General features: G+C 37.4%; 1 protein-coding gene across 1 annotated transcript in view; it reads left to right on the forward strand.

Annotated features, from left to right (window-relative positions):
- The window catches only part of ZNF804B (zinc finger protein 804B), a 221,845-nt gene that overhangs the window by 166,170 nt on the left and 28,285 nt on the right, over positions 1 to 27,390 (forward strand). The window contains exon 2 of the mRNA XM_062494763.1: positions 27,224 to 27,367. Coding sequence (XP_062350747.1) covers positions 27,224 to 27,367 — 144 coding nt within the window. The remainder of the gene's footprint in view (positions 1 to 27,223; positions 27,368 to 27,390) is intronic.

Here is a 27,390-nt window from a genome sequence, read left to right on the forward strand (position 1 = left end):
TTAGTTTCAGGACTCAGCTATTTCCTATTAGATATGCAAGTAGTAGGTAGACGTTTGTAGGGATTTCTATAGGGGAATGTCAAGTGGTGCAGAGGGTGAATGCCTCAGCTGGAGCAGTAAATTCTCATAACACCCAAAGCTCAGAAAATGTGTGTATATGTATCTCTCTGTGTGTCTGGGTACGTAAATTTGCAGATAGCCACCCTTGTCTGTCACTAATCATGCACAGTTGTAGATTCAGGAAAAGACATAAAAACGTTGAAAATTCCTGGTCTCCTCAGAGCATTTGTCTTGACAGAAAAGTCTGATCAATGCTGAGGAAGAGAGTGAATCCTGCATGTGGAATCTGTGCCTGATGCCCTGGGGAATTATGAGATTATCTTTATTGTTTTTTTGCAGTACCATCTGGGACTACTAGGCACGGAGCTGGAGCCTTCTGAGGCAAATAACATGCAAACAGCCAGAAGGTGTCTGCCCTGCACTTGTTATAATTTAAATTAAAATAAAAAGGACAGCATATATATGTATACATAGATGTACATATGTAGAGAGAGAGACAGACAGAAAAAGGAAAAAAAAGTTACAAAAGGGGGTAGGGAGAGGACAGTGAGGTAATACCTCATCTATTTTTGCATTACAGCAAAGGAGAGGCTTCCCGAAGCAAGGATGCTGCATGCTTAGAGTTAACCATCTCCCAACATATGGGAGGTCCTGAAAGTTAATGTGAAAGTATTTTTAAATCCAAATAACTAATAAATACATATTGATAAGGTCAGAATGTGGCTTAAAGAAGGGAAGAATGAGAGATAATACCCAACACAAGCATAAGCTGTGCTGAGCTGTGACAGTAACAACAGGTACTTCATGAGGTTCATTCAATTGCACAGACACAATGTTCAAACACATTCAAACAAATATGTTTATTGCCACATAGTTATAATTATTTCTTGTCTTTCAGTTACTGAAAGAGGAAGTCTACCAAACCAGTACCTTGAGAGCACTTCAGCTGCTTTACGACTTTATAATCACTAGTTAGTTATCATGCTCTGAAATTTGTTTTTGTCCTGGTTCAGGGCAAATTTGGGAGGGAACTTTGAAAGGGGTCCCTTTAAAAAGCAGATTCAAGCAGCCCCTCCCCCAGCTGGTTTGGGAAAATATTTCCTTGGAGAAAAGTGGGAAAAACCTGTTTATTTAACAAGGAAAGTATTCAGAAGCATTAAAAAAAAATAGTATAAACCATCTTGCTGTTCTGAAGAGATGGCAAATTCAGTTAGTCCTTGTGGTGGGGTGTAGCCCGGATCACTCAGTCTCTCATCAGTCCCTCCTGCCCTGGAAAATGCCACGTCCTGGCCCCCAGGTGTGAGCTCCCGATGATCTTCTGGGTTTTCAGTCCAGAGCAGAACCAGTCCGTTCCAAGAAAAGGAAAAACCACAGACCAGGAAACTTCTCTGCCTCAGCTAGCTAGAAAAAACTAACTAAAAGCAAAGTTCTCTCCCACTGTTCATGCTGCTGACAACACAGTCCATGAGAAGAAAAAAAAGCTGAAGCTCTATCTCTGTGTTTTTGAATACAGCTGCCTCAGACATTCCACTGCTTCTCCTTCTCCCCTCTTCACTCTCAGATCTAGTTTTAAAAGTGAAAAACTTATTTCTGGGCTAAATAGACAAATGGGTATGCAATTCAGCATCATAAAGTCACCCCAGGACAGGGAAATAAAGAAATAGTTGCATAATTGAAGAATGATTAACTGGGCTAACTCCAATAGCTTCATTATAAACCAAGAGTGAAAAAACATTAATTTTTTTTTTTTTAAACTTACTGAATATCTGTTCTGGTCTTCAGAGTTTCTTTAGAGAAGCTCTGACAGCATGAGAATCCATTTAATGGCCTTGAATTGGAAGCTGCTCCATCACTGCTAGATTTTGAGCCATTTAATCAGTTATACCCTCAAGTACATCCTGTGACACAAATGACACAAGGTAATTCAAAGCTGTTAGATAAGGGGATCCGAGTCAGTAAAAGCTTGAGGCTGAATTTTTAAAACACGCCTCTCCTATGCTGGACAATTTTGACACACAAAGCCATGCACATCTGAAAAAAAGGGAATACAGTAGAGGCCCTTAAGAAAATTATAAGCATTGCTCCTGCAGGGTGAGCTTCTGATTTTGTCTCTGTAAGTGAAGCAGTAGATTAGCATGGAATGTCTAATATCAAATAGAATATAAGGAATTACCTGGTTTACTACCAATGGCTACAGTTCAACAGAGACAGACCATTATATTCTAATAAACTCATAAACCGAAGGCATTCTGTTGTATTTCTTCCTTTTATTTTTCTCTGAATCCTTTAGCCTTTATTAATGACAAAAGGAAAATAGTCAGAGACTGGAAGTCTGTAAAATGCTAAAACAAAGTAATTATTTTTTTTATTTCTTTGTTAAAATTCTTCTCTGATTTTTAAAATTGTACAAAAAATGTGCAATTAAACAAACATGTAAATTAAGCAGCAGTGGCTGAAATAGTACTGTCCATTTTGCAGCTTGCCTTTCTCTCAGTCTGAACTTCCATGGCTTTTTAAAGAGTACTGTGTACTACTGAAATCTGTAAAGTATGATGAAATATGATTTAATTGACAAGACTTTGATTATTAAAACTGAAATGTCAAGTTATTTAAGATTTATAAGTGACTTACCTTTCGCTGGCATTATCAACAGTAGTTCAAACAGTGAAAGCACTGAAACTTATTTTAGGTAGTGCTTGTCCTCATTTTAAAATGAAAAGGAAATGAAATTAATATTGTCTTGTGCAGTGTAGTTATTTTTCACATCTGAGCATGGAAGGAAGGTGAAAAAAGGAATTCAGCACAGGAGATGAAGACATGCTTGGCTCTGGCATGAACAGAATATGTAACTTTACCTTAGTTTGCTGTATCTGAAGTTCTAGGAAAAACAGCAAGTGAGGTCTGTGGACTTGCTGTTCATCACAGAACAGAATCAAATGTTCCTTTTGAAGACCTGGTGTAGTTCACTGCATGTTCACAATAGCAAACCACTGTGTTAGTCAAGTGCAGGACCTTCTGCCTGCCAACACAGATGCAGCACCATCCATGCAGCTCCAGCCCATCCAAAGAGTGTCACTGTGGTTTGCATCTGCTAGAAGAGCCAAGATTGCTGACTGGCAGGAGGGAATTTGCTACACACAAAGGTCACATTCAGGACTGGATGTTGTCAAGAAGAGGACACTGTACTAAGTAGCATGATCAGATTCTGCCTGCTTAGCTCTTTCTAGAGATTGTGGAGTCCAGAAGAGCAGCACAGGGAGCCCTCCTCAGTGCCTTGCCATCATCTGGCTGTTGTGGTGCTGTGGGGCTTGGGTATGCACTGTGAAGTGACAATGGCTGTGGTATTGAGGACATAAGTGGACATGAACAGTGGCATGGAAAATCAACTATTATTATTTAAAATTTACTTGTTCTTATACCTTGTGTTTATAGGTTTGATGTTAAATTTCCAGAAATAAAATTAAGTCATGAAATGTAGGCCAAATAACAGAAGACTATACTAGACTATAATGTCACATTTTAGTTCATTAAAAACATTGAATTACACAAATAACAAATGCTGGCACAATCGATTTGATTATACAGTCATATAGATCAATGTCTTACTTGCCATTTAGTATTACTTATTGATTTGACATCACTGTCTTCATAGGCAGTGCTTAACATTCATCTAATTATAAATGAACACACACTGTGGTAAAAGTATACACTTCGGCATATCCTTTGTTATATTAGTATGGAAAATTGCTGGGTGGTGGATTGCTAAGGCAGCAAAAAAGATGGTTTCTATGGCAGCATTTTTTGCTACTGGTAGACACTTGAACACGATTTGGCTATGAAGTAATAGCAGGTATATGAATTACAAGACCTATATAATTTTCTGTACTGGGTACAGCAGTGGCACCTGAGTGGGTAAGTATTGAACTGGTAAAAACAAAAAAGATCAAGGAGCCGACATGGCCATATCATCAGTGGGTTTCATCCATTTCTGAACACAGCCTTGTGCCTTGTGTCTTTTAACTGGCTGGAAAAAGACTTTGGACTGCTGATGGTTTGACTTTGCACTTAAACAGCAACAGCATCGCAAAGCATTGTCCAATGTTTTCACATGTACGAACTTCCACTGTGCAATTTTGATTGTATTGATGTGTTTGATGTGCGCCTAGAGCAGACTAGAAGTGCTAATGAAGAAGTGATTTTTATTAATGAGCATTTGTCTAGTATTGACTCACCTGAGGTTCCTTAAATCTCCAAAAGTTTCTGATAAACTGTAATTGAATTGCTTATGTGTGCATTAGCAGTGGAGCATTATGGTAGGCATGATATTTTATTGATGATAGAGAAAAAAATGCTAAAATAGGGCTCATTTTTGCAGCCCAAAAAATGTAGGGTTCACAAACACGTTGGAAGCATGATAGGACCATCCTGAATGGGTGTGTGCACCCACTCTTCGTTCTTCTCCAGGAGTATTAAGATCTGGTTCTTCTGCCATGCTGGCAACTGCTCCATGGAACACTGTTGTAGGTCACATTTCAGCTTTGAAAATTATTTTATTGTTAAAGCTCTCATGCTTGGTTATTCAGACATGTCCCTTGTAAGTCTGATGGGCAATGTGGAACAGACAGGAAAAAATGTGCTTTGGCAATGTATTTTTTAGAAGGCAAATATTGCTGCATAGAAAAAAAGAAGATGGAGTTATGTGGGTTTTGAAAACTGTATCACCTCAAACCCTGTCTAATCTGTGTGAGGAGAGAAGTACTTCTGTGTCTCTGTAAGTGTTGATTCAAGCACTTTCAGTATTTTCTAAGGTACTGGAGAAAGAAATAATAGCAATCACTGTGTGTTGTGATGTATTTTATACTAAAACCAAGAGAAATCAGCTAGTGTGTAGAATGGGGAGCCTTATTTTGAAAAATAGAGCAACATGGAAGCATTCAGTTTATTGATCCTGTCTCTCCATTATTCTTTCTCATCAGTCCTTCTTTCTCTGCATCATAAGCAGTGAAGCAGATAAAGACAGTGTCAGAAACATTCATAATAACTCTGAGACCAAATCCCATGCAACAGAAGAGATATTGCCAGTGGGTTTGTTTTGGTTTTTTGTTGTTTTTTTTCTGGTTGGAACCTCTTTGAGTTCTGAAATGCAGATTTTTTGATTGCAATCTTTATATTAAAATGATAAAATTGTCTTCATTTTAGCAAGTGCATTCTCAAGTAAAAGAGTCTTTTACCTAGCAAGACCAGTAAGTTTTCCTCTCCCTCTACCTCCCACCAGCATAATGCTTAATTCAGTAATGTAAGAGAGAGAGGGAGATAGGATAGACACTGTGAGCAGTCTTGATAAATTCTCCTCACATGTTTTTACAATTAAGTCTGCTTTGCTGGATTTATGAACCAGAAAGCAGAATGGGTTCTTTAAAGGGCTCTCACTAGCTGCATGCTAGTTTTGCCGTCTGATGTTGGAAACAAACTTTTACTTTCACCAAGTTGTTTGCCCAGTTGTATTAAAGAGAGCCGAGAACATATCAAAATTGGAACCTAACAGTAAGGAAACGCTCAAAAAATGCATGTGGAGAAGAACTGTCCCAGTCATGATGTAGAGGCAGTATATTCCTGTCTTGGAATCATCTGGAAGGAAAAATGAAACCTCAGGAGAAAGGTGGAAAAAAATGCTTGAAAGTGTTAGGATCACAAAGGATTAAATTAAAAAACATTAAAATATTCAAAAGTTTAAAGCAATGACTGAGTCAGTAACAGCCCATTTCTTTGGTCCTTCCAGTACATTTCAGTCACTATCTTTTTTAAATTTGATCATTTGCATTCTTTCCAGATTTAGCAAATCTCTAGCTATTTTATGATTGAATTACCCTCTGTTTGTTAACTGTACTTTTCCCCCTCACCCCCCCCCAGGATGTGTCTTTTACCCTTGTGGTTTTTTGTTCCAAATAGAACTTTTTACATTAAAATTTTGATGCCACCTCTTGGTAGCAATTTGTGGTGTTTTATATAACCTTTCTAATGTTCTACAATTGTGTATATGTAGTATTTCTCAAGATATGAGAAATATGAGAAATATGAGAATATGAGAAATTAGTAGGGCCCAGCAAATTAACACAACTACTGAATTATCGTAAAAGTTAAGTAGAACTCTATTTGCCATAGATCTCTGAAAGGCTGAGACAAAAGTCAATATTTAAAGCCTTTTGGAGAACCAATTTTGGAAATGCTGAAGCCAGTGTTACTTCACAGCTTGGAAGCCTGAATTCTGAATATATACCCCTATTGAAGCATGGGATGAAGAAATCTTCAGCTTCTCAGACTGTCTTCAACTCCATGTAACAGAATATTTGATTTTGGCCAGAGGTTCTAGGAAGAAGAGTTTTTTTTTCATTCAGAACACAGTTACATACAGTTAAAGAACAGTAGAGATAGCACGTCTAGTATTAATCTCTACAGTATTAAATCTATCTATCTATCTATCTATCTATCTATCTATCTATTTTCTTGACTTTTTACATTTTCAAAAGTAGTCTCATCTTTTTGTGCTGTATGTCAGTCTTTATGAAAAAAGAGAAACGTTTTTAGAATGTATTTGAACAAAATATTACACACCAGAATTTAAAAAAATAGAACTGTCACACTTCTTTCTTGTAGCTGACAATGTCATTTTGAGCAATCAACGTGGCTAAGACTTTAGCAGTCCATGCAGACTTCTTTCAGAGTAATGCATATGGAATTGATTTTATCTAGGGTATTGTATATAGTAACTCAAAATTACCTGCCCAAAGCATAATCATTCTCTTCATTTCTGCACTGCTTGCAAGTATTCATAGGGGGAAATTGCAGGTATGCTCTGTGATTATATAGCACACACTGAACTCTGGCATCCCTCAAACAGTCCAACAAACCTTCATGAAATATCAGCAAAACCTGTAATTTGTTAAAAGTCCATTATCTTCTTTTAACCAAAATACCCCGTGGCTAGAATAGAGCCACACCAACAAATTTATGCTTACAAACAAAAAATTCTGAAGAGTCCCTTTTATTCTCATTTACTTTACTGTAATAGTGATAACACATTACGAGCACCTACTCCCCCTGTATTAACAGCAGGAGTTCTGGACTTTCTGGTGAAAAATAACTTGCAGAACCAGCTTTCCACACTATTTGAGCGCTGATGGGGTCACATTGGTCATTCTCTTTTTAATCTAATACAAAAGAGAATTACATGTGTTGGACCAGCTGCAGAATAAGTGTCATCCCTCACCCATTGTTTGGTTGACAGTTCCATCGTCCCTAGAGAAAAGGTCTGTCAAGGGACATCCCACCTGGGAAGAGATGCTTGGTCTCTACTGAGGTTAGAACATTCAAAGTAATAAATGACCTAAAAATTAGGATATGAAAAAAAAAATAGAGAAGTTTGGGGTTTTTTTCTCTATTCACTAGATACTCAGAGAAGTTAAAAGGGCAGTGCAAGAAAAAGTTTTTACTAACATGCTTTACTAGGAGTACAGGCACCTGCAACCTAACACAGAAGAGGGTTTGAAGTTATTAAAGTTTGGGAGTCAAAAAATGAAAAGGTCTCCAAATTCATGTCCTAATCTGAGGGAGCTGACCTCTTTCCCTTGTAAGCTACAATTGCCAGAAGAAAAGATTTCAAAAGGTTTCAGTTTTTCCTTTTGCAGTTAGCACTGTATCCACATTTCCAAATTATATTCATCTCCAGACCAAAAGATCTAGAGGTATTTGTTCCCTAGAACTGGGCTCTTGACAGGATTCAGTTGCCTGAGCTTCCTCATCTGGTAACACTTTCCAGTGGCCAAGGATATTCCATCTGCTTCCCAGGTAACTCTTCTAGAAAGGTGTGAGTTTTGAGTGGAGTCCAGTGCATCAAACAACCCTGTATAGATGCAGTGATACCACAAGACTCTCAAAAGAACCTCAAAATCTCACATTAAGCCTTTGGCCAACACAGGCCATGTAGCCTAGAGAACAGCTCATGTTGCTCTGAAATGGATCCTGAGTGCAGGACTTCTCACAGTCCATACTCTGCTGACAAGCTGTTACGTGCACTTACCCTTGAGAGCAGCTAAGGTAAAAACTACTGCACAGGTGGGAGAGAGGATCTAAAGCACACTGATGCTCTGACAAAGCAGGACAAAGCACATATCATAAATCATAGGTATATATACATATATATATGTATATCATATAGCACATATCATATCACATATAGGTAGCAATGTACGTCTGTTGGCAGCAGAACCCAACCCCAGCGCTCTACTCACTGTAACAGGAGAATCTGGACAGTTCACATTTAGATACCTGCCCTTAGGTGTCATAGTCATGAAGTGAATACCTTTCCAAAGGCCTGCACTAATGACTACACAAGTGCATGCTCAGTAGGGCCACCTTATTAAAGTCATCTTCTGTTACTCAGCTGCAAGTAATCCTTTGGCAGTCCATGGGAGCAATCATTCTTACAGTGCTCTCTGTGTCACTGCTCTTAGGAAAACTTTTCTTGGAGCTGGTAATGAGAACACCCTCCAGGATAATGGGAAACTGAGTGTGGAAAAGTTCTGTGGGTGCCAGAGGTCAGCATCTGTTTTCTAGCTTTTCTTGCCCTGGTATTGAATCTGCAGTTGGATCTTTTTGTGCCTAAACTGAGCAAGCTAATGGAACCATGCAAGCTTACTGCTGTGCAAATAGCAGGTGACTACAGACTGATAATGTACTGTAGCATGATTCTCTGTGGCCTCAGAAAAATCTAAGGATACAATTCAAAGCTGATGATGGCATTTTATTGGTAGAATTTTTATAAATAGAGAGGTGTTCTTATAACTAAGTTAAGTCTGTGCTGTATCACCTATTCATGGTATGTGTGGTACATCGTTATTTATATCAGAATTATCCCCAGGCAAAACTACAGCTAGTGAAAATTCATTCCTATAACTAGGGTAAAACTAGTGTTTACTACCAATCTAATGTCTACTACAGCACTGCTCCAAGCAAGAAAACATTACAGGGATGAATGGGAAGCCTAAAAGAATTTCTCATTTACTATAGGTTGATATTGTATATAGGGTATATGAGAAGGACAGGGACTGTAAGAGTCCAGGGGAGGGACAGTGGGATGGTCAGAGCACTGGGCACTTCTGTGAACACAGTGAGGGAGTTGGGATTGTTCAGCTTGGAGAAGGCTCCAGGGACACCTTATAGCACCTTCCAGTACTTAAAGGGGGCTACAAAAAGCATGTAATGTTGAGAAGAAAGACAATGGCTTTAAACTGAGTGAGGATAGGTTTAAATGAGATTTAGATAATAGGAAGTAATTCCTTACAGTGAGAGTGGTGACACACTGGAACAGGTCGTCTTGGGAAGTTGTGGATGCCCTATCCCTGAAAGTGTCAGTGTTGGATGGGACTTTGAGCAGCCTGGTCTAGTGGAAGGTGTCCCTGCCCGTAGCAGGGAGTTGGAACAGTATGATTTCTAAGGTCACTTCCAACCCAAAACACTCTGTGATACAATGAGTCTATCATATAGCTATCTAGCTTATACTTTGTATACTGTGAAGCAAACTAAGGACAGAAAGTATGATTTGGTTAATGGGGATTCTGCCTCTAAATGGTTCTTTGTATTGAATCACTTCAAAAGCCACCCAAACCACTTCAAAATCCACCTGGCAGTACAAATTTCCTGACTTCCTCCAAGCCAGGTTGCCAGCTTTGGACTACAGGAAAGCACTTGCCCGTAGCAAGCCAAAGTGTCCTCCTGCATACAGACATCCTGTGCTGGGGAGATTAAACCCCGAGGAAAACCTTTTGAACATTTCTAAAAATAACATCTTGCTTCTTATTCTTCTCTGCCAAAACAAATTACTAGTATTTTCCCAATGTAAAGATTTCAATAGCATTGCTGTTGGGAACTCAGCCGCTGTGAATCTGAAAATCCACCCAATAAATCCAGTAAAGAAAACCATAGCAGAGCAAAAAAGCAGATGTTATTCTAATACACTTCAGGCACATGGCCAGGCAACTTTCATGTAGTTACAGGGAGATGGACAAGATGACCTAGACTATATGTCTTTTCTTCTCTATCAAAAATTGCTATGGTTCTATAATTACATCCAAAAAATAATGGTTTTTTTCATGCTGCAAGTGGTGCCAAATGTTATCAGTATGGAATGGCAGGACATTTAAACCACTCAACCAGGTGAAGTCAGTCACTGATATTATTTTCCTGAGCGCTGATAACGGCTGTTCAGCTAATCCGGTTCATAGACTGCTTTGCTATATTGTAATGATATTTGCACCCCTGGAAGACAGCCCCACACTATTGAAATGATGCTTGATAATGTTTCTGTACCAGTTCTACTTCAATTGACCTGACTGCAGTGTTATCAAAATGTTCACTTTATAGAACCTAAGTTATATTTGTGTCTTCTTGATGGAAAAGAAAAATCAGTCCCTAAACACAGTGACCTTATTGTGCAAGTTAGACATTACTCTTTTCTTGAGTGCAAGAGGGGAAGAATTCACTTTGGGGGCTTACATTCTTTTCAGTGCTATTTTAAAGCTACAGTCTGCTAATGGACTGTCCTTCACTTCTACACAGAGCAACCCTAGTGTTTGACCCCATCTTCTTGATGGCAGGCTGAATGCAGGGTAGACTGTGGAGTGAGCTTTTTTAACATAATTAAGCAAGCTATTGTTCCTATTTTTAACATAGACCCCTCAAATCTGGAAAGGTATAGAGGAGTCTAACAACCCGACTGTCACCCAAGGAAGTGGTGTACAATACAATATGTGTACAAATGCCCCACTTGTATGTAGGAAAACTTCTGTGCTCTACTGAGTTTGGGTGAATCAGGGCCAAATGTGGTAGAAAATCTGGTAGGGGAGGTTACAAAAGGGGATCATAAGCTGTTCTGACTACCATGGAGCCAGGTCTTGTCTAGATGAAAAAATAATTCCATTTAGTAGGAGTGGATCTGTGAATTGAAAGGGTTGGTTTTGAGATACCTACACCAACTTTTTTCAGACATTTTGTTTCTGACAAGATTTAGGCTACACACTCTACAAGTGGCTCAAGAGTGTTTGCAGGATAGATGTTACTCTGCACTTTTACGTTTCCATTGTGGTTGAGGCACATTTAGCATGTACCCTGAGCAGTTCTTTTGCTGCAGTTTTTCTTGAAAGAAAGCCAGCTGCACACAAAGCTGATCTGTGAACCAAGCCAACCTGCAAGAAAATGAGGTTTTTGAGTTTGCTTCAGAAGATTGCTACTGCTATGATCCGAAATACTAAGGAAGAGGTGGCCACATTCCCTGAAGAACCTCTGCTTGGCATCTGTTTGGTTGTTTTTTTTTTGTTGTTTTTTTTTTTGTTCGGTTTTGGTTTTTTTTAGTATAAATAGATTTAAAAAGTAAATAAAACACATAGCCTCAAATATAGATCTTTGAAGTTTTTCAAGCCTGCATTGCAATTAATTTCTTTTTGCCTTCAGAATCTCAAGTCTCTTGTATGAGGTGCCCTACTGATTGTGTTATACCAGAGCAGTGATTACACTATACTTAAACAAAAGGTTCCAGAATCTGTTAAGAGCATGTGAGCAGCTTTTGTGATCCTAGAGTCCAACCAACCCCATATGTCCCCAACAACTCAAGGGACTAGAAGAAGGAAGCCTTATTTCAATGAAACCAAGGGGAATGCAAACATGGAAGCCTGTTGTGCATTAGAATTTCAGAACTCCCTTCTGATTGTTTTGCATGGGTTTGCAAGCAAATGGAAAAATAAGCCTAAACTCCACTTAAAGCTATGGCTAATTCAGACAAGGTCCAGCCTTTGTCATTCCTCCAGTAGCTTTTAATTTGGGGGTTTTTGTTTTGTTTTGTTTTTTTTTAAATCTACACACTGACACTCATTGTAATTGGAATTCAACCCAGTGCAGAACATTAGTCAAGCTCCTAAATTTTGCTCAAGGCGGGGCAGAGAATCATCATAAGTAGGTTTTCTCTGCAGGGTTGAATTTATTTCAAAATTAGATTCCAGTGTCACATCACTACATTTCAGGGCAACACAGCTAATTACCAAACATTGGATCTGAGCAGAAATGAAGCAACTTCAGAAAATGTCTCAAATGTCTCGGTGGGCAATTAGTGTTTAAACAAAAAAAAAAAAAAAAAAAGATAGTTTGCTTTTTTTGTTTGTTTGTTTATTTGATACATGATAAATTTTCTGGGCAAGAGTATAATTTCTGCATTAAATAATGCCTGAAATGGGCTGGGTTTGTGCCTGCTGTATGACTATCTTGTTTGCTTTGTCACTTTAATTTTCCATTATTTTATTGTACGTTGACTACTTTTTTGTTTATTGAAAATATAAGCATGACTTTAATTTCATTATCCTATTCTGCATGCAAACATGTACTACATTTGCAAATGAAGAAGTGGTAAGGAGAAGCAAATTCAGTAAGGGGGTTTATTATGCATGCATAACCAAGCAATTGCTTGTTTTAGAACAGTACATCTTGAACAGTTCTGATAAGGATTGCCAGGATTTAACTATGACATTTATGAATAGAAATTTTAAAAAAGTATCTACTGAAGAAAATACTTCAGTTCATGGACCTCTGCACATTTTATCTTGAGTAACAGCCAAAATGTTTATATTTAGTATTAGACTGAGTTAAAATCTGAAATAGAGAAACTAGGGAAAAATTATTAGAACATTAACTTGTCATAACCTCTCATTATTTTAAGTAGCCTCTCTTTTATGGCATCTTCAGTAAGAATGAAACAAACGGAAAAAAAAAATTTTCAACATTAACCGTAAAATTAAAAAAATGAAAATAAGATTTGTTTGCATTTAAAATAATATCAAATACTCATTCTCATTAACTTTGCACTCTGCTGTAAATTTCAAGATATTGAAACTATACAAGAAGCGATGGCACCATATGTTCACTTGGAGTGATTTGTGAAAACACACCTTATTAGGGGAGCCAAATTGGTAGCAGGGATAGTAGTAACACTGTTTCTCCTAATAGAAGAATGTAACGTTGAAGTATTATTTAAATTTTGTGATGCCAAGTTCTTATCACTTATATATAATAATATCACCTATCAATTAAAAACATTAATAACATAGTAAAAATCTATTCATGTAATATCAACATTAATTTGATAATACATAGAGCATATTTGCATCATTATTTTACTACTGTTATAATAGTATAATAATATGATGTATGTACGACATAAATTAGACGGAACTATAAAATAATTTTGTAATTATGCTATACATACTATACTACATACACTAAACAGAAAAATGTTGAAGAATGTATATCAACATGCTGAAGTTTCTCTTCAGTTAGATAATTAGCATGAAGATTTTCTTTTCTTCATCTTCCATGGCTATGTTTTTCCCTTGTATATTTCCTCTGGTGCTTTGTAATTTATTCCTTTATTTTCCAATCTTTGTCACTTTTTTTCTACGCTTTCTAGATATCTTCAGTCACTGAAATTATTGGAGAGGTAGTCATGCAGTTCACGGGCTAACGCTGGAATATGGGGTGCTATTTCTGGCACAGCCACAAACCCACAGGCAAATCTTATTCCTGTCATTCAGTGCTTGCTTTCACTTTCTCCATGGTGCTGGAAGTGTACAGTGTTGTACTGAACTCCTTTGTCCTGGTGATTAAAAAAGGGACATGAATAAATGTAATACCACGTTCCCAGACTGAACAGAAAATTCACCTTTTAGTGGGTGAGACATGAAAGGGAGGCCAAGTTTGTGAGGAACTACTGAGCTATTTAACTTTAGAAAGGCATCCCAGTTCCTGAGGAAGGACACATTAAGGCCCATTTTTTCTCATGTTATTTCCAAATGATATCTCATTCAACATGCTGGATTTATGCTGGACTCACAAGAGGCAGCTGTGATGGCTAATGCAGCCCTACAGGTTCCAGGGAGGTGCATGTAAGTCCACTGCTGTAACGTTGAGCATGATGAGACCAAAGTCCTGGCACTGTACTCTTTGTGGAAGGCAGTCAAGGTTCAGAATGACGTGTTAAATAATAAATATAAGTTTATGCAAACCTATGGCAAATTGTCATCAAGATGAAGACAGAGATGACCATATACATCACATATGGATATAGCTGGGGATTTTTATTTCTCTCTGTTAAAAAATACAGAGCAATTAAGGCACAACTTGTCCGAGTTATTCTTCTATAACAGGATAAGTATTCTGAATATATGAAAATATCTTGTACTGAAGTGATAACTGGATTTTTCTGTATAGATGTCACTGAATATGGCTAAGTGTCCAGCATGTAAGGGCTCTGTTCATCTCAAATGGGGAAAAAGAAAATTTTCAGGCTAGCAGTAACTGCTATTATGAAGTTTGAATCTTACTTTATCACACCTGTCATAATGCAAATTAAGTCCTAATTGCTTTTAAATTACTACAGACTTAACTTCCTGAATAAAGCCCTAATGAATCGAGTCAGAACCTCTGCTTTTAGAAATTTCCCATGGCACAGTATTTATATTAAAAAGGGTGGAGACCATCTCTAAATACAGGCAATGAGACCTGACAAAAATATTATTTCCTGTACATTTCTACAGTGCACTTGTGTTATTCCCCACCTCTGTGGGACAGGATTGTGAATACTTGCACTAGTGAGAGCACGTGTCCCGTCAGATAGCTGATGATATTAGTGTGAGCCAGCTCAGAACAATCCAGCTACACATTAATACATCACATCTCATATGCTGGGTCTTCCAGACAGGCTATTGACAGTGTAGTGAAAAGCTGTTCAGGGATGAAAGTGCATTAGACCCAAATCACCAGACCTGGAAATGCACTAGAATAAGTCACTTTGAACCAAAATGTAAGCAGTGAAGGGTCAATGGAATGGATACAAAATAACAAGGTTTAGAAACTGTGGCAATAGAAAGTTTGTGCAGAAGGCTAGTAATTACCATAAAAACACCATATAAAATTATTCCCCCAGGCTTATTAATATAATTGCTCTTCCAAGTTGTTGAGGTTTCTTTCTGCCCATCCACATTAATTCTTGGTTAAAATTTTCATTCATATTCTAAGTACCAATTCAGTCAGAGTTACCCAGTAGTTTAATTGTATCCATATTAATTGTGGGTTCATGCATGACTTTACACAAATCACTGAGCATGGTGCCCAGACCCTCTTGTGCAATTCAGTGAATTCTCAATGTACTAGGGGACTGTGTTGCTGCAAGAATCACAGTTATATAAAATCTCGAGTTTGAAGGGGCCCAGAGGATGATGAAGTCTGACTCCCTGCCCTTTTCAGGACTATGAGAAAATAAACCGTACCACTGAGTGTTCAGATGAAAATGCTGTTCCTTTGCTTCTGCTTTCATACACAGTTATGTAACCAAGTATCAGTCTAGTGAAGCTGGTGGCAAACAACTGAGATTATATTAAAGTTTTTTGTTTGTTGCATTTTAGTTAAGAGCAGACAGTTTACTATGTAGGTTTCAAATACTGGAAGGAAATGTCTCATCATGAATTAATTGAGTTATCTATTTTAATTAGATCAAGAGTTAGAGAGCTCACATACTTATATTCATATTCATTAAGGGAATGCACCGTTACCTAATAAGATTGTGCATTGTTTCATGACACAAATGGTTGGACTAACAGGTTATAAAAATCTAAGTTAGGAACTACTTCTATTCACTTATGTTGCATTAAAATCATTAAGCAGTCAACACAGAATCACAGGTTAAAAATAAAGAAGAATCCAGAGAATCTGTAATGGGCATAAATTCAGTCATTCCTTTAATACTTATTTGTTGGAAATGTGACACAGTAAGGCAAGAAATTTAATTATGGTACTCTTGGAGCTGGGAACTCCTCATTTGTATTTATAATAGGTGGTGGTGAAGCCAGAAATATTCTTTCAAGTTGAGACATGCCAACCTGGCTCATTTTTCTGAAATCAAGTACCTCTACATTGCCCTGTGTTCAGTAAATTCATGGGATTAATGGACACCCCAGGAGACCTCATTTTACAGTATCAAGCAGCAATCAGGTGCTTGAGTTGTTGTCTCAGGAAGCCTCAGATCTCCACAGCAGCATTAGAAGTGCTCATTACATCTGGGTAACATATTCCCAACCAAGTACTTGTGACAGAATTAGCTCTATGTTATATAGTTAATTCATTTGAGGGAGGATGAGGATGGATCATCTTTTATTTGCTCAATGAGGTATCTGTTTAAGATCTTTTGTGTCCAAGGAACTGACATTTTATTTTAAATTGTATGTTGCATTATACAGTTCTGTTCCTAATACCAAAAATCATGCATCATGAATTCAAGAGCACAGTAGATATTTGCTATCAATTTTGTAACATATTTAGTATTTTACTCACAAAATACTACAGCAGGGAAAAAAAATGCAGCCTTTTAAACAGCTATTTTCCTCTTCTACATCCTGATTTGTTTGGGTTTTTTTTCAAATCTGTCTTCAAGAATGTGCTTACCCTCTTTCCTATTAATTTTAATAATCTCAGTAAATCCCCCTTGATGTCAATTGTATTTTCCTTTTTGTTTGTTTTGTTTTCCCATTTATTATGCTTGTTATGGCTGGATCTTACAGTCTCAGAATCAGTTTCAAAACTTCCATTGAGTCCAGACATGCTGGGCTGTGCCAGAGCCTGGTCTGGAGATGGAGACAGCTATGGCTGTGGATTGTTACAGCTTCTGGGAAGGGACTTCACCAAGGCATGAGGATAGGGTGGAGCATTTTAGGCCAAAATTTTTTGATAGCCCTTCATACCCTTTTGCAACATGTCCTTAACCTGGGTGATAGCACAGAAAGAGAAGTTGGTAAATGACACAACATGTCACAACTTCTTGTGGGTGGGGGGGTTTCTCCACATCCTCATGAAGGCCAGGAATTTGCTCTAAAGGTATATTCTGGCTGGTTTTTTGGGTTTTTTTTTTGTTTTTTTTTTTTTCTATGAATCAGTAATCAAAACTGTTGCAGACTTGCAGCTGATTAATGAAGATCACTACCAATTATACATCCTGGTAAACACAGAAACTGTCAGGAAGGACCAGGATTCTGTCTCTGTCTTGGGTTGTAACGTGAAAGAAAGGAAGGACTAGAAGAAAAAGAAGGCAAGAGAATAAAGATGTGAAGTTATGCAGGATCATCTGTAAATTGAAATGGATACCATGAGATGTAAATATTGTGTTGTGTACCCCTGGAGTGATTATACACTAAGCATGAAAACTGAAGAAAACCACTTAGCACTTGGATACCAGGACTCCTTCCAGGAAGTTATTTCCTATATCATGGCTGAAGAATATGGGATGACAGAGAGTTTAACTTTGGAAATTGCCATAAGGGTGCCATTAGTCTACAAGTCAAGTGTCCAGCTGTATTTAAAAATCAACTAATTTTAATTGCCATGTGTGCTACAGGGGGAGTTTCAAGCCATAAGAACTTGGCTAAAATAGAAATAGAAAAAGTATTCCTTCCTTCCTTCCTTCCTTCCTTCCTTCCTTCCTTCCTTCCTTCCTCACATCTTTCCTATCTCCCTATTTCCCATTTCCTATTCCCTATCTCTATGCATTTTTTCCAATCAGAATATGAATATTATACCTTCATCTTAAATGAAAAGATTCTTTTTAGCTTTAGGTCAAGTGATGGAATTGTAGCTTGTATAAAATTGCAGAGTTAACAAAAAGAAGTATATAGAATTTTAGAACTCACATGAACATATTTGGGAAGCTGCAGAGGAAGAATATTTGCGTGTGTAAATAAACTTTGTTTTTCCATTTGGACTTCGTAGAGAAATTAAGAATTCTTTCTTTCCCTTGGATAACCTCAGGTGCTGAGAAAAAACAAAGCTTTCATCTGTCAGTGTTCTAGGCTTCTGTTAAAAAAAAAAAACAACAAAAAAAACCCCATGAAAAGCTAATGTGCAGAAACACCCTGATTTCTGCTTAAAATCTTGTCATCAGATGCTACACAATGGAACAATGATGCAGTATCTTATAGATTAGTTTAAAGCGAAGGTGAACAGTATAAATATAATTCAAATGTATGATTAATGCTTACCCTGTAAGACATTTTCTGAAGTAGATTGCAAATATATGTAATATAAGAAATAAATTGACCAATCTGGATTTACTAATAGTATATTAATATTTTATCATAAAATTAAATATTATTCTCTGTTGCTATGAGCAAAGAAGCCCACTGATATTAGACATATTGCATCATTTATGATATTGAATAAGTCTACAGGAACTGGTTTTAATATTGCAGTATCTGCAAAGAAAGAGTCTAACAATGTTATAAGGGAGTGATTTAAATGTTTAATGCTATTGTTATTAAAGACTATAAAATGCTATCTGATATGATTAGCCTGTATTTTCTGAAAAAAGGCACTGAATAAAAATGGTTTTAACAACCATATAAGAGTTGTGTGATAACTATTCTTATGCTCATATCAAATGCTGCATTTCCTGCACAATTTCCTAAACAGTGATCAAAATCATTGTTGCAAAGTGCTTTTAGCTAGCTCAGATATGAAAGACACTACATGTAAGTTATATATATATGTGTTTTATACTAGAAGCCCTTAGGTCAAAATGTATAAAGATCTTAAAAAAAGTCAAGTACATTTAATCTGAAAAGAGGTGACAGACAAAAGAACACATCACATAAATCCATTAAATGCAGTGCTAGAACACATGCATTGTACTCTAAAAATCACAAGTGAAAGAGCAAGAATGGTAAGACATAAATGGAGGACTATCTCTTCAGATTAATTGATAATACCTCACTCATAAGAAAAGGAGTAAAAGAAGTGATCACCTGAGAGGAGGAGCGATAAAGCAGTATGAATCAGTGAACAAATTGAAGGAATTGACTTTGAATAGAAGGCAGAAAAAAATGTCACAATCAGATTCACTGAAGGACTCACATTTGTGCAGAAAAGCAAGACTATGAGGAAAAAAGGAATAATTTTTTTTCCTTCTTCTCCATAGCAGGAACAGTTCTTCTGTCCAACTTAAAAAGAAAAAAAACCACATTTTTCCACAGTCATACTGACATGTAAGATCAGTGAACCATATCTGCAGAGAAGCTGGAAATATATTGAGATATTCTATAATCTTTTTATCTTTTTGATCTTATACATAAAGCTCTTAAAATTTTCTTTTAAATGCCTGGAATGTATGGAATATAATCCTAACTGTAAGAAACCCACACCTGTTTCCAGTTACCCCAGAAATTGTTTCAGCCTCTGCCTCCAGTAATTTTGACAGTTCTGATGCCCTTTGTGTTCTCAGGCTGTCCTTGATTCATATTTCTTCATCTTCTTAGGGCTGTTGCTCTAGTTACTGAATTGCAACAAATTTTTTGTTGTTGTTGTTCTTTAATGGCAGTGTTTGTATTTTGAAATTGTTCTTTAATGACTTTATGCTTGGAAACTCTTTCAAAGCAATAAGTCAAATGCTAATGCTAGCATTAATATAGGGCATAGATTAGCAATGAGGCCCAGAGATAAAACTCAAGCAGCAAGACATTAATCATTAAACAGATTTAGTGTATCTTTAGATTTTCCTAGACCTTCAAATCAAATTTAGTCAATCAGATCACATCATATATTCTCCCTCATAAATATATCATGCTTCATCTTAAAATTACACCTGCAACTTCAATGTGAAAGTTGTCCTTAAGTCTTTTCCACTGATGATGAGAAACCTTATGGATTCCAGCCTAAATATATTGCAGCATTTATATATATCATTTATGCCTGTGTACATTTCCCAGTCTATTTGGAAATTGTGTATTTGTTGCATTCAATTTAATGTCTTTTTTAATCTGCATCTCAGTAGTTGGTTAATACAGGGGAGGAGATGCTTTATCACCTTCTTTTACAACTGGGGGCTGTCCTCACTCAGGTGCAGGACTTTACAATTTGGCATTGTTGAACCTCATGAAAATCACATGCATCCACTTGTTGAGCTTGTCCAGTTCTCTCTGGATGACATTCCATCCCTCAGGCATGACAACCCCACCACTCAGCTTCTTGTCATCTGCAAACTTTCTGTAGGTGACTGGATCCCACTGTGTCATCTGTGCTCATGGACAGAACTGGTCCTAATACGGACCTGTGGGGACACTACTCATCACTGATCCTCATTTTACCCCTTGATTTTCTCAAATTGAGCTTTCTGTCCATTTATATTATTTCCACTCCATTTTATTAAATATCTTCTTTAAGCTGGCTTTATCCTAGAACTCTTATTTCTGCACTGCATGTAATTCCAGACAGGTTTTTTTCAGCTAAATAAATTATATATTGATAATTATTCTGTCACTTTTTAACCCCAGTTGAAAACTAAATTACCATGAAGAAAATTAGCTATATCCCAGCCAAAACCAGTACATACTTCCTTTTAGATATATCCCTTTGCAATATAAAATGTTCAAATTTTATTAATTGTATATTTTTCCAAAAATTAAACTGAATACATACAATTTTGTATGTAACACACAGTTAGGTACCAAATTACCTTTGAAGGTCAATTCTTGATCACATTTTCTGAAAACTAATGCATGCAGGTTACTCAATTCCACCAGTTTCTGGAAATGAGGAGAAAAAAGCTGAATCACATTAGGATGTCTGAAAAGTGCCCTCTATATCCACAACAAAGAGTTTTAGCAGTTGTATGCTCCATTTATAATGAGTTGAAAATGAGTATAGAAAAATCTCAAAGTTCAATTCCTTTAGCAAGCTACCAGAGGAAACCATGTGCCTTAGAAAATAAAAGTTTTTCTGAAGATCTGACTAGATCCCCTTGTATTCTTTGGATTCTTGTCTGATAAGTTTTTTTTTCAATCAGCACTAAAGATTTTGATAGTAAATAGATTAGGAATTGGTTTGCATGTCCTATTAGTCCCAGCAGGGCCATACTCTGAGGGGCATGTAGGACCTGCTAAAAGCATTGCACTTCTCAGCATTCTAGTAGCAAATGGATGTGCATATGATTGAAAATGCTGCAGTAATTGGCTGAGTGTGAAAAATATGGAGATATATTTATTTGCAGAATTTAGGTGTTGCCCTCTGTGAGTCAGCTGAGAATGGCAGCATTTACTGCCTCTGAAGAAAAAATCCTTTGCATTAGATAGCTCTGTAAATCCTCACTGTAGATCCTGCAGTGGCAGAAACTATGCATTGAGTTTTCAAGGTGCAGAATGGCAGAACACATGTGAGATAAATGAAAATGTTCTGTACTGCCAGCTATTGCAGCTGAACAAATCACTTGCTTTTTATTCTATCTCCACAGCTAAACTTCCCTAGGAAAGTCTTTAGGTAAGAGAGCAGCCTTCTCCAGGGAGAGAAAAAAAAAAGATAGAGCTTTCAGGGAAAAGTTCATTAATTTCAACCAGCCTGATGTTCAGTTACATATCTTAATAACAGGACATTTTTGTGGTACTCAAGTCTCACACTGCACACAAGTACTTTGATTACTTCCTGCATTCTATCACCTGCCTGCTGAGTTTTAAACATCTTTTAAAATCTATCTCACTCTAGCTGCAGAAGAAAATATATAAGGACATAAAAATTATGTGCAGGTATCCCTAAAACTGATGAATTTTGTAGATGTGCTGAACGAGCACTCAGAATGAAAGTTCTACAGCTGCTGTTTCTACACATTATGCACAACATCTGACCACCCAGAGATGTTCTTTACCACCCTGGGCAGTTCTGTGTTTTTCATTCAAAAAACATTATTTACAAGTGTTCACATTAATGTTCCAATGAAAATATGAATTACAGATTGAGGTCTAGTGTGCCTAATTTAGATATGTAACTTACTTTTAAACCCCTTATCCCTGCACTTCTGGTCAAAGATCTCACAAGTACATTTATGTCTTTCTCAAATTATGGGAAGCAAAATGTCTCAAAGATTTAATCGAACTTTGGTCTTCCCCAGAAAGCACATACACCCCAGGGCAAACTGTCCATAGTGCCCTAAGTATCCTCAAGTCTGTCTGGTACTGTTAGGTGTAATTATTCGATTTTTTTTTTATTTCAGTCTGTATGAAGAAGTGTAAGGGCAATGTTAAACCACAGCTGGGGTAGCTGTTTTGTGACATGATGTTGCGTGTATTTTTATGGCATGCAAGGGTTGCTTTCTCTGAGAAAAATCATTTGGATTTTCATTAAGACTATACAGGGCATGGAGAGCTCGGTGGTGTCTCATCTTTGACACTCTACTCTGCCTGTAGAGTGTGGTCCCTACACTAAATGTTATTCTGGAACTGCAATAATTTTTATCTCAAAGGGAACTCTGAAATGAAATAGCCTGAGAATGAACTATCACACATGGAGTGGGAATGATAGAGGGCCAGATTCTAGAAGCCAAGTTATTTGCTAGTGTAGATGTACCAAATAGTATTTTGCAGTTGACATTTCACCAATACTGAATCAAGTGGAATAACTACCCTCACCATTTTACTTATACCATTACTATTAACATGTCAGAATGTGATTTGCCTTGACTTTCATTGTTGACTTTCATTTGATTTCTTTCCCACTCCTACTCTTGGACCTTTTCCCTTGCATTTGCATTTACTCAGCTATATCCAGTCTTGTATTGATGAATGTGATTTTCCCCTCCAAAGTGCAGCACTTGACACACATCTTACTGAATTTTATCTTGCTGATTTCAGATAATATCTGAAAATTATTACAGTAATTTTGAATCTTGATCCTGGTCCCTAAAGCATTTGTATGCCCTATGCTGTTAATTAGTATCATTCATAGATTTCATACATAATCACAATTCATTTTGTCATCTAAACCACTAATGAAAATATGTTTAAAAGTCTGGAGACTTTAATCTGTAGCTAATTCATGTACTTATATTTGACCAATTTCTCCTTTAACCTCTAGCATGAGATTCCCCAAGAGACACCTCGGTAGTTGCATGTGTATTTCAAACTTGCATTCATATAAAATCTGGTTCACAAAATTATATTTAAGTTACCAAAGTCTGATTGCTTATGTCCCTGAAGAGGGAGAAGTCTTTTACTGAGCTCTGCATTAATGTGAGCTAGCTCTTCTGTCACTAATTTTGCATTCCAATTTAGAAATAGGTAATCAAAAGCAGGCTAATGAAGCTATATTTTTCTCATATTCTATTACAAGCACCATGCATTTACTCCACTATATTTATAGAAATCCATGGGTTTGTAGAAAACAGCCTCTGTAAGTTTTATTGTATCAAGTGACCTACTTTTCACCTTAGTGCATTTGAACACAGCAGATATATTTACTGTCAGTTACTGCGACAAGAAATGTGGTATTGTTTTGTCTAGATCAGCATCCTTTAATGGCCATGCAGTCTATTAAATATCTATTACAGACTCTGGATTTAATAAATGATTTCTAATTGACTAGATGTCAGTGGCAACATTCAAGAAAACTCAGTTACATGGGATTTTTCATTGATTTTCCCTATATTAGAAAATGAAATGTCAGCTACCATTAATTGCATTTTCACAATACGAATCATACTGCAAAAGTAGCTGCTAAGTGAAAGCACTTCTAGCCTAACATGCTAGAAAAGTATTCTTTTAAAATTAACCCAATATATGAACAATTATTACAGTTACGTGTCTCTGTGGGTCAAATTGATGTGAATGCAATTGCAATCTATAATACAGAACCATTTTGCAAGCTTCTAGAAAAATGCATTCAGAGACGTATTTTGCACGTGTTTATCCTTGTACACTGCACTGTCTGCATCCAGCACCACAGGGGTTGGTAAATGCCAGGTTTCTAGGAGTTCTTGCCTACAAGGATGGCACCACCCCTTACATCAGCTTGCACCACTGTTGTCCATGACTCAGAGACAGAGCTGCTGACTTATACTGGCTTATAAGTATGCACATGTTGACCCAGGCTATGTGCCATACTAAGGAGGGGAAGGTCCAGAATAAAGTTTACAAGACTGTGACACATATATTCCTTACTGCTGAACAGCCACAGTTCAAAATGTGTTGGTGCAACTTTCCCGCCTGCCTGTGTCTACATTTGTGTGATCAGGCCTTCATGATCATGTTTGGTATCTACAGGTGTAATTCCATGGATTTTCGTTCAAGTGATCACATTTATCATACCAGAATTGACCATCGGTCTATACAATCCTAATGAGATGATATTGGAAGTCTGGATGTGAAAATTCATTTCACTATGCACAATTTACAGTGGTGCTAGAAGTTCCTGTGTCTCTGAAGGGACAGAAAAATCCATGACCTTTCTAAAGTATGTGATGTGGCATTCAATTTCCCTGCATCTGATTGATAAGCAAGAAGAAAATTATATCTTTTGCTATGGTAGACAAGCATAATTAAGCAATAAGGCAATGGAAGTAGGTGTGATTATCTTAGGATGCACCTGGGAGCTGCCTTGTTGCTATTTTAAAACATCTTTATGTGAAGGGCACTGTATTAATTTCTGCTGAGAAAGATAAACTTGGCAGTTTGGAATGCTCATGAGCAGCAGTTTCAGTTATGCTTTACAGAGAGTAATGTGGTGCGTTCACCCCAAACAATTAGGCTTCTCCTTCAGCAGAAGGAAAGATGGAGCAGGTTGTAAACATTTAATTGACAGTTCAGATCAAGAAAAAAAAATAAAATTTTAAAAAAAAGTACAACCTATCCTGCAAAATAATTATACTTTGGCTGGCTTCCAATGAGTGCAAAACATACAATTTTACCAGTTTAGAATAAAAATATGTTGCTTCTAACACTTGATTTTCAGGGAAGACATCTCTGCATAATTAATATTATTGCATCCACATTCTAATTTATGCATTTTAATTATATCAAAGGCCTGATAAATAATTAATGCTAGCAAAACAATGGGTCTGAAGTATAAGCTGAAAAGTATCACTTTTTAATGGGCTCTGCAAATTTAAATAACTAATGTAAGCTATTTAACTATTTGATTGTGAGAATATTTCTCCCTGATACAATCAAGGATTAACTACCATAATTGAGCAGCCTCTCAAGTGAAGAAATGTTAGCTCAGGTTAGTTGTTTTCTGAGTTTACCAAAATATATTGACCCATCTGAGCTATATGCTTGCAGGAAAGAGATTTATTTGCATGCTTCCTCTCTGGGAGGAACTGGCAAGTCACTGGCATCATCTATAAGATGTAAAATCAAAATTCTGGGCACAGTGTCCCCCTTTGATTTCCTGTCTTCAAGTAGGTCAGTTCATACGAGTTTCATGGGGAGATTTAGAATTGAATCTATAGAAATACAAAATAGAATTTATTTTCTTTGAGTTCAGCCATCTAAGAATTAAGGATTTAGGCCAGGTTAGTGATTTAGAGCCTTGGAGTGGTTGGAGAGAGATAGAACCTCTGGGGAATTTAATCTCATTCTAAAATGGGTTTTTGAAATAGAAGGGATTAATAACCATTTGGCAGTATCAAGCATTTTTCTGTTTCTTAGAGAAGAAGTTTATGGTACTGTCTTACCCATACACCTAACTTCTAGAGAGCCAAGTTCAGATGAAGCTAATCTCACCAGCAAAGACAGCCTCTAAAACTATGGTGTAAAAAAGACCTACTCACACCACTCTGAGGGTGTAAAGACCAGGGCAAAACAGAAGGGCTCACAGCAGAGAGCTGTGCAAAGTTCAGTGTGCCACACTGACAACCAGCATCTGTTCCTTGGCCAAGTCTCAGATTTGAATTGTGTCACTCATTAAGAAAGTCCCTCTCCCTCTGAAGGGCTCAAGATGTACATTTATGTTAATCTGCCATACCCAAACACCAGCCTCCACCTGCTCTGGTCCCTGGAGCAGTGCTGGGCAGCGTGATGTGCTAGGAGCTGTCCCAGATGTGCTGCGTGTCCTGGCTTTTGTGCACTCTGTCACACAGAGTGGTGAAAGCACCTGGACAGCAGACAACACTGACTTCAGAGCATGGAAAGCCCAGCAGCAGAAAGTACTCATTTCCTTAGGAGAGTAAAATGGTACAGCAAATGATGAATTACTGCTATCCCTGGCAATGTATAACATACACTCAAGAAATATCAGCTTGTCAATATGAATATAAAATGAATAGCTTCTGCCAACTTTTTTGTTCTTGTTTTCCATATCAGAAGTTTGCAATTTAATGCAAAATGTTTAAGGAAGTGTCATAATAATAACAACAGTGTAATGAAGGACTTTTAAAAGAAACAAGATTGACAAAGGCTGCTGCCAATTTTACATATCAGGCCCTTTATTTAAGTGCATTAATTTGAGCTAAGTGACTTTTGGCTCCTATGCTTGAAATTTTCTCTTTTTACCTAATTTTATGTATTGAATTGAAATATTTTACTCCACAGCACTCACTTGTGTCACTGGGGAGATATGGAAAGCAGCTATGTAGGAACAAATTGTGTTTTCCTGGTTTTCAGCTGTGTTTGCATGAGCCTGGACATGTGCTCTCCTCAGTGGTTGTGGTCTGTGTCAGGCAGGCGAGAGGTACTTTCACTTTGGTTAGACTGGATGGTGTGTCCCTTCATGCAGATGTCAGTAAGGACAGGAAAGAACAGGAAAGGTTCTTGCAAAGGTGGCTCAGCTCCAGGGAAATCTCAGCCAGGTGTAGCAATCTGCTGCCTGGTCCCAGTGAATATTTCAAAGACGTCAAAAAGCTGAACACAAAAGAAAATCTGTCATAGCATCAGATTAAACCAGTTTATTTCTTGTGAGCAATAGTACCTGAAAGAGCAATCTGGGGCTGGCGTCAGAGTTAACAGGCCAACACTGGGGGCTTGCCTGCTCTTCTCTGCTCAGCTTTCCTGCCCAGCAGCTAGGCAGTATCCTGATGGCATTCCTCTGCACCCCATTCCTCTCTACTTCTCTTACTGCAGAACCTACAATGGGTCCTAAGAGCAATTCCCCAAGAAACACAACCCTTTCATTGAATCCTATTTAAGAAAAAAAACTCCTCAGCATGTCTGGGATGGAGTCTGGTGTTCTAGCTGTCCAGTGCTTGCAATGTGGCTGTTGAAAAGAGCTGCTGAAGCAGGATCTCATGGTCTCAGGTGAAGTGCCTCCTTTGCTTCTGCCTTTGCAGGACTACGCTGAGAAGGAGAAAGCTGCAGCTAGGGCCCTGGAGGATGTGAAGGCTAACTTCTACTGTGAACTATGTGACAAGCAGTACCACAAACACCAGGAATTTGACAACCACATCAATTCTTATGACCACGCTCACAAGCAGGTAAACCAGATAAATGTCTTGCA

The sequence above is a fragment of the Cinclus cinclus genome, chromosome 1, assembly GCF_963662255.1.
Source record: "Cinclus cinclus chromosome 1, bCinCin1.1, whole genome shotgun sequence".
NCBI lineage: Eukaryota > Metazoa > Chordata > Aves > Passeriformes > Cinclidae > Cinclus > Cinclus cinclus.